Source organism: Arachis ipaensis, chromosome B04 (assembly GCF_000816755.2).
Source record: "Arachis ipaensis cultivar K30076 chromosome B04, Araip1.1, whole genome shotgun sequence".
Taxonomy (NCBI): domain Eukaryota; kingdom Viridiplantae; phylum Streptophyta; class Magnoliopsida; order Fabales; family Fabaceae; genus Arachis; species Arachis ipaensis.
In genome coordinates, this window is record NC_029788.2 from 8,991,665 (window position 1) to 9,000,588 (window position 8,924).

The 8,924-nt window shown below is 49.9% G+C and overlaps 2 protein-coding genes across 2 annotated transcripts; both read left to right on the top strand.

Annotated features, from left to right (window-relative positions):
• Window positions 946-1,656, top strand: LOC107635984. Its single transcript, XM_016339530.1, has one exon. It carries the CDS (start codon window positions 946-948, stop codon window positions 1,654-1,656), a length of 711 nt encoding a protein of 236 aa, XP_016195016.1.
• LOC107635985 lies at window positions 2,819-4,126 on the top strand. Its single transcript, XM_016339531.1, has one exon. The coding sequence runs from the start codon at window positions 2,819-2,821 to the stop codon at window positions 4,124-4,126; it is 1,308 nt and encodes a 435-aa protein (XP_016195017.1).

An 8,924-nucleotide genomic window follows, 5' to 3' on the forward strand; every position in this document is an offset into this window, starting at 1 on the left:
ATATATTTTAATTGCTATTTTTAAAACTTTTGTTATGGCCTGGCCCAGACATCACGCGAGCCGACCGGATCCATAGGCCACCCGACCCGAACGGTCGGCTGCGAGGCGCTCAGTCACCGACCTGGACACGCGTCCTTGACAGCTCTCTACTACAGCTGTAGGGGGAAGCTTCGAGGAAGGTGGGTCTGCCCTTGCGGGACCCACCTCTGACACGGTATATATGGGGAGGGTCCTACCACTCCCCCCAGGTACGTCACACACATCACCTTACCCCTTTTTCGCTGCACACTTAACTGACTAGAGCGTCGGAGTGTCTTTGCAGGTGACACCCCCCTCTCCACACGAAGAGCTCGAGACGTCGACTACTCCTCATCCGACCCAGCAACCCGGAACCAGGCGATATCCCATCTCACCAACCGTAGTACCACCCCGAACCGCCCGGTAACCGAGCTACCGAACATTGGCGCCGTCTGTGGGAACTGCCTGAATGGACGTTGTACTAGGTCCTGGAGAACCAGGCCGCGGGGCCGAGCACAGAGGGGAAGCCTCCGTGGCTTCCTCCCGGGAGCGCACGAGGTCCCCTCCACGACGGACCGAAACGTCTTCATGATCTCAAGAAGGACGCCCCTTTGGGGAACAGGCAGCAACAGTGCCAGAATAATGCAAGAACTGCGTCACAGGATGCAGAACCTGGAGCGCCAGCTGGCAGACCAGGAATGTCGTCAACGAACTCCTGAAGCAAGGTACTCCCGTTCTCCTCCGAGAAGTCACTCCCGGCGAACGCCTAGCCCACGATCTGAATCCGAGAGCACCCGGGATGAAGAGGGATGCCCAAGAAGACGCCGCGACCCCGTGATATACACCCGGCCGGAAAGGAGACGTGCCACAGAGCGAGACCAGGAAGATGGCGGGGGAAGGCCGAGGAGAACACGGTGACCCGTGATAATGAGCGCAACCCCGTTTCATCGTTCCATCCTCGAGGTCCGGCTACCAAAGCACTTTGATAAGCCGACGGACATGAGGTACGCCGGAACCCAGGACCCCCAGGAACATCTTACGGCCTTCGAGGCCAGAATGAACATGGAGGGAGTAGGCAACGAAGTAAGGTGTCACGCGTTTCCGGTCACTCTGGCAGGACCTGCAATACGGTGGTTTAACAGCCTCCCACAGGGCTCTATTACCAGGTTTTCAGATATTAGCCACGCTTTCCTAGCCCAATTTACTACCAGAATCGCAAAGGCAAAGCACCCGATCAATTTACTCGGGGTGACTCAGAGATCCGGCGAGCCAACTAGAAAATATCTAGACTGGTTCAACGACGAGTGCTTGGAGATCGACGGGCTAACTGATTCGGTAGCTAGCCTATGTTTGATGAATGGACTTCTGAACGAGGACTTCAGGAAGCATCTCACCACGAAGCCGGTATGGACGATGCAGGAAATCCAAAGCGTAGCCAGGGAATATATCAACGATGAAGAAGTCAGTCAAGTCGTGGCTGCCAATAAGCGGCAGCCCTCCTACAATCAACCTCGGCAGCACGGGGGTGGAGAAAGGCAGAAGGAGCACGCCAGAGACGGCGGTCCAGGCAAGACATCCAGGCCATTTTCTCGGGTCGGGAAGTTCACCAATTACACCCCTCTCACCGCCCCATCATAGAAGTTTATCAACAGATAGCCGAGAAGGGAATTTTGTCGAAGCCCCGACCTCTAAAGGACCGAACCGGGGGAACAAGAGCTTCTATTGTGACTATCATAAGGGCTATGGACATAAGACGCAGGATTGCTTCGACCTGAAGGACGCGTTAGAACAAGCGATCCGGGACGGGAAACTAGCTGAATTCTCCCACCTCATCAGGGAACCGAGGAGACGAGATCGCGACCGTGAAGGAGAGGACAAGACCCGCGCAGTGAAGCGACGTCATGAGCCGGACGACAACGAACACGGCCTTACCATAGTGAACGTGGTAACAGCAAGAGACGCGCCCCAAGGTCGAAGTCAACACACAAGAAAGACGCTAAAGTCCTGGCGGTTTCCTCATCTTCTGCGCAAAGCCCCAAGAGGTTTCTACCCATCTCGTTCAGTCCGGAAGAACAGTGGTTTGAGGAGGTCACGGAAAGCCCTCCCATGGTCATCACGGCCAGAGTAGGAACCGGCCTCATCAAGCGGATCCTCGTAGACACCGGGGCTGACTCGAATATCATGTTCTGCAATGTGTTCAATGTTTTGGGTCTACGGGATGCCGACTTAAAGACCCACAACACGGTGTTGTAGGCTTAGGCGACCACTTCATCAAGCCAGACGGGATAATCTCCCTGCCGATATCCGTAGGACTAGGACAGGGGCGGAGATCGGTAATGGCTGAGTTCGTGGTTCTGCGAGACTCCATGGCCTACAACGTCATCCTAGGAAGGAAGACCATCAACGATCTCGGGGCAGTGATCAGTATAAAAATGTTGGTAATGAAGTTCATCGCTGATGACGGATCCGTGGGATCCATAAAAGGAGACTTGGAAATGGCAGTCGCTTGCGACAATGCCAGTCTCTCATTAAGGAAGAAGTCCAAGGAAGCATCGGGAGTATTCCTTGCCGACCTGGACGCTAGAGTCGATGACAAACCCAGACCCGAACCGGAAGGTAACTTAGAGAAATTCAGAGCTGGCGACACAGAGGAGAAGTTCACCTTCATGAACAGAAATCTCCCACACAACCTGAAGGAGCCCCTAATAGAAATGATCAGGGCTAACAGCGACCTGTTTGCTTGGACGCCAGCCGACATGCCGGAGCGTCGGCTGCTAGGGCGCTACCATTTTTCAACCTTATGAAAAAGGGGATAGAGTTTGAATGGACCCCATCGTGTGAAGAATCATTCAAGCATTTCAAAGAGATCCTTGTCTACCTGTATTTAGCCATAACGGATGAAGCTATGGCGGCAGTTTTGGTACAGGAAGAAGGGAAGGTTCAGCAACCAATTTACTTCGTGAGCAAAGCACTGCAAGGAGCAGAGTTGAGATACAGCAAATTAGAAAAGTTGGCACTCGCACTCCTAATCTCTTTCTGTAGATTACCACAGTACTTCCAAGGTCATCAGGTGGTCATGAGGACAGACCAGGGAATCTGCCAGATACTACAGAAACCCGACTTAGCGGGAAGAATGATGACTTGGGCCATCCAGCTGTCCCAGTACGACTTGCAATATGAGCCCAGGCATGTGATTAAGGCACAGGCCATGGCCGATTTCTTGGTAGAAGTAACAGGGGACCCAACCGAGACAACGAGCATACGGTGGATGCTCCACGTAGATGGGGCCACCAACCAGACGTTCGGAGGTGCCGGGATCATCTTGGAGAGCCCCGCTGGAGTCATATATGAACAGTCGATCAAGTTCGAGTTCCCGATATCAAACAATCAAGCAGAGTACGAGGCCCTTCTAGGCGGCTTAACCTTAGCACGGGAAGTCGGCGCCACCAGGCTAGAAGTATGCAGTGACTCGCAGGTCGTCACTTCTCAAGTCAACGGGACCTACCAAGCCAGAGACTCCTTGTTACAGAAATATCTGGAGAAGGTTAAAGAGTTGAGCAAACAATTTGAGGAGGTCACGATCCAACACGTTCCGAGAGAAAGGAACACACGGGCGGACCTCCTGTCCAAGCTAGCAAGCACAAAACCAGGGGTCGGCAACCGGTCTCTCATTCAGGGTTTGATAAAGGAACCAGCAGTCACCCTCCACTTGACAAAAATAAATCCCTCCTGGATGGACCCGATCACTGTCTTTTTGGAAAGCAGCAAGCTCCCCGACGACAAGAAGACGACCAAAGCGTTGAGAAGGGAGGCAGCCAAATACGCGACCATACAAGGACAGTTGTTTAGAAAGGGACTCAGCCAACCTTTGTTGAAGTGCCTACACCCTGACCAAATGGACTATGTGCTTAGAGAGGTCCATGAGGGGTGCTGCGGTCATCACATCGGGGGCAAAGCCCTAGCAAGAAAGCTCATCAGAGCCGGTTATTACTGGCCATCAATGATGAAGGACTCCAAAGAATTCGTAAGGAAATGCATCAAGTGCCAGGAGAATGACAATTTCCATAAGGCGCCGGCTTCCGAGCTAAGCCCGTTGACGTCTTCCTGACCTTTCTCACAGTGGGGAGTCAACCTCTTGGGACCCTTCTGGTTGGTCCGGGGCAAGTCAAGTATCTCATAGTTGCTATCGACTACTACACCAAGTGGATAGAGGCGGAGCCACTGGCTGGCCAGTATATCCTCATCCAATTGTCAAAAGTTTATGTGGGGACAGGTGATAACTGGATTCGGCATCCCAGAAGTCGTTATCTCTGATAATGGGACGCAGTTCACTGACAAGAAGTTCGTAGAGTTCCTCGCCGGTTTAGGCGTAAAGCAAAAGTTCTCATCTGTGGAGCATCCCCAGACGAACAGCCAAGTTGAGGCCACAAACAAGGTCATCTTGCTAGGCCTCAAGAAGCGGCTTGATAATAAAAAGGGTGCATGGGATGATGAACTCGCCTCAGTTCTTTGGTCTTACCGAACGACTGAGCAATCGTCCACAGGAGAAACCCTTTCCGCCTGACGTACGGGGTGGATGCTATGATACCCGTGGAGGTCGGCGAGCCGAGCCCACGATTACTTCTGGAGGGAGTGGAGGAAGTTGTAGAAAAGGACCTAGTAGATGAGGCTAGAGAGATGGCCCATTTGTCAGAGGTAGCACTAAAGCAAAGAATAGCCCTGCGCTACAACGCCAAAGTACTCAGGAGAGAATTTGAACAAAATGACCTCGTTCTGCGGCGCAACAACATTGGGCTGCCGACTCAAGGGGAAGGTAAGCTGGCGGCAAACTGGGAAGGCCCCTACAGGGTCAAAGAAGTGATTGGCAGGGGCGTCTACAAATTGGAGGGGCTCGATGGCAAGGAAGTCCCGAGAACCTGGAATGCAGGCAACTTAAGAAGATTTTATTCTTAGTTCAAACACGCCGACTAGGCGATTTGACAAGCTAAGTAAGACTTGTTAAATAACTTACTTTTGTTAAATACTTATCATTGCAATAGACTTGTTCAACTGTCGATTAATGCTCACTTGTTGAACTTACTCTCCCCCATTTATACATCCCACGACAACAAATTTTTTATAATACATGTTAAACGGGACAACGACACGGTACCCCGGGACTGATCACCCCGGAAACCGACTAAGTTAACGCCATAACAAACGGCTGCAACGATAGTGAAGCCACGACTTGGCTTCGTCAAATTACCAACACAATGGTAAACAAACGCAAGCGACAAGCCAATACCAACAAAACGGTAATAAAATAGAATGAAAATACATTGCCGAATAAGCGGAAAAAGACGGTAATCATAAGCCGACCAAGCGACTATCAAAATAGTTCAAAAATCACAAGTTCTACAAGTTCATCAAACCGCGCGACAAGTTCTACAACAAAACTACAAATTCCAAGCAAAGGTACAAAAGATCATTTCTTTGGCATATCGACAATCTTACCATCTTTGATTGTTTTGAAAACCCCGATTGCCGATGTGTCGAAGTCAGGAGCCACGATTTTCACTTGAGCCTTAAGGGCCTCTTCAATTATCAGGATCGCGCTCTTCCCCTGCTTCACAGTCTCTTTGTACTTCTTATTAAACTCTTCAGCTTCGGCTTGAGCAGTCTTAGCCGACGAGACGGCCACATCGTGTTCCTTCTCTAAAGCAACCACCCGACCCTGTGCAGCATTGAGCTGGCTCTCCAAAGTCATCTCCCACTCGGTTAGCCAGGAAACGGTGGCATCAGAGATCTTCAACTTTTTCTCAGCGGATGTGGCCTTCTCCTCGGCAGCCTTAAGCTTCTCCTCCGCTTTGACAGCTGCTCCCGAAGTGTTTCAACTTGAGTCTTGAATTGATTGTTGGCCTTAACAGTAGATTCGAGCTTCCTATGCATCGACTGCATTCCCGACAGCTCAAACTCGGCCTTCCGAGCTATGGCGGCGCCGCGGAGGAGGGTACGGTATATCCACCTCGCCTGCCCTGCAAGGTCGGAGCCGTGGAAATGTTCCTCCGTGCCGGGAAGCAGCTGGGAATCTATAAAGTTCCCGGCATCAAAATTCCTCTCCATTACAGTGAGGGCTCCTTCAGGGCTGGAGGACGACTTCTGCCTCTTGGGGTTGTGGATAACCTTCAAGTCATCCTCCTCGACTTGTGGATTGGAGGTCGAGCCCCCAGTACCAACCACCTCCTCACGAACAAGAGAGACACGCTCCTCATCAGCATTGTGGTCCGACATCTCGGCATCACGGGGTAGAGACACCGCTTGGTTCTCCTTATTTCAGGCGGGGCCTCCAGCTTCCCGTCGACCGTCTCTTCATCGCTTTCATCAGCCAGGAAGGTGTTATACAAATTCTTAAGACCTGTCATCTCGGCAGACATTCCCACTACAACAAAAAGTAAAACGGGTTAGTCATGAAATCGGCATAACAAATCGAAGCAACAGTAACGCAAGAAATACAAGTTAAAGCTACTCACAAATATAATTTCTGGCGACCTCCCGGTCACCCATAAGGAGGTGGGGATTCACGTGGTTTCTCCCAAAAACAGCCAACAACACGTCGGCAATCTTTTTGTCCACAGCGGACATCCCCTTATAGGTCACCTTAATAAAGGTATTGGACCCCGTCTCGAAACTCCAATACGTCAGGATGAGGCGTTGCCCTTCTAACGATAGCCAGAAGGGATGGCGACCTTTGACTGACGCACCTTGAAATACTTGCCCTTGAACCCATGATAAGAGTCATCGAACAAGCCAAAAATCCTCCGACCTTGGGCAGATCGGAAGGACATGAATCCTTTCCTTGCTTTCCCTTCTTTGGAAGGATTCGTGAGGTTGAAGAGAAAAAGAAAAACGTCGACAGACACCGGCAGCTCTAAGTATTCACACACTATCTCGAAACAGCGGATGGAAGCCCAACTGTTCGGATGCAACTGCGACGGCGCCACGAAAATCCGGCTAAGGAGCGCCATTTGAAAGGAAGAGAAAGGAATGCGAACCCCTAATTGGGTGAACATTGCCCTGTAGAACCAAATCCAGTCGGCAACCCGGGGGAGTGGAGGTTGAGTTCTAGAACCATTCGTTGGGGGCGGGAATGAAAACATCGTAGTTAGCCTCTCGTCAGTCCCGCCGCACAAGTACTCGGCTTGACGGAACTCTGTAAGCTCCTCCTCACCCATCTGGTTTGGGGAGTCCTTCACGTCGGAGGTCGCCCAAGCATACCGGTCGTAACCCGCGCTCGAGGAGAAAGCTCGTGAGACGATACGAGGCATACCTACAGTGGGGCACCACTCAGTTAGTCTACGAGGTCGGGAGCTCGAAAAAGGTCCAGAAACTACTTTTAGCCTATTCAACAACTGAAACTAAGCATGGCCGAAGCAAATCCTAAGTAAAAGCCTAAAAAACTAACACCCTGGAATGGTAACCCCCCTAATGCACCTACTAAACACTAATGTTATCCAGCATACAAGTCAATCGAGAAAGCAGCATGCATACAGAAGCATTGATAATGAAGGAAAAATGAACACGAAGCAGAGAGCGAGGAAATGAGTGCTTACTTGATTGATTGCGATGGCTGGGGGGAAAGCAAGAAGGGACGGAAGGTGGAAGTAGCAAGCAAGGAAATGGAACGAAAGTGAAACGTAAAACTAACTGGGGGATTAAGAAACTGACTCAAGAAACGCGAAAAGCAAAGGGCAAAATAGTCTTTGCGCGTAGAATTTTGAAATAATTCATTATGAGCATTTAATACCTAGCGCGAAGAACGAGGCGCGAACGGTTATCCCCAGCAACGAACAGACACGCGCGCAAGAGGCACGTCCTCTCCACGAGCGGCCGACCTAGCGACAACACATAAGAGAGGACATAACACGCCATCAACGACCCTCGCGATCCTTGCTGGCGCGTTGGGGGCACTGTTACGGCCTGACCCAGACATCACGCGGGCCGACCTGACCCATAGGCGACCCGACCCGAACGATCGGATGCGAGGCGCTCAGTCACCGACCCGGACACGCGTCCTTGACAGCTCTCTACTACAGCTGTAGGGGGAAGTTTCGAGGAAGGTGGGTCTGCCTTTGCGAGACCCACCTCTGACACGGTATATATGGGGAGGGTCCTACCCCTCCCCCAGGTACGTCACACACATCACCTTACCCCCTTTTCGCCTGCACACTTAACTGACTAGAGCGTCGGAGTGTCTTTGCAGGTGACACCCCCCTCTCCACACGAAGAGCTCGGGACGTCGGCTACTCCTCATTCGACCCAGCAACCCGGAACCAGGCGATACCCTATCTCACCAACCGTAGTACCACCCTGAACCGCCCGGTAACCGAGCTACCGAACATCTTTAAATATAATTTAATTTTATTTATGTAATATAGTTAATAAAAAAATCATGTATAGCAAATAATAATATTTTTTTTAGTTTAACCCAAATAATTCATCCGATTTTAATTGGTTTTGACTGAATTCAACCGATTTTTTTTTAAATGTGACCAAATTTAATTAGATTAAATACTTAGCCGATTCAAATTGTAATTTAACCAGAGCTAATGATCCAGTGATTAGCCAACAAATTACAACTCAAACGACATAATTTTCACATACTTATCTAGAGATCACGAGTTTGAATCTTCCTAACTTTGGTAAAAAAAAAATGACCGAATAATTAAGTTTTCGGTTCGACACGATTTGATAACTATGATCATTTCTTTGCTAACACACCACATTATTTAGATGACATTTATTACAACAAATTTGATTCAATAAAAAATTGAATTTAATTATTTTGTATTATAAGAATACATTTTAAGAGTATAGTAATACAAATTATTTGAGATTTTGATATATGCAATACCAAAAATATAAAAGGT

What these genes read in the sequence shown, in the direction of transcription:
- LOC107635985 (XM_016339531.1), top strand. Translation starts at nt 2,819, where the DNA reads ATGAAAAAGGGGATAGAGTTTGAATGGACCCCATCGTGTGAAGAATCA.
- LOC107635984 (XM_016339530.1), top strand. Translation starts at nt 946, where the DNA reads ATGAGCGCAACCCCGTTTCATCGTTCCATCCTCGAGGTCCGGCTACCA.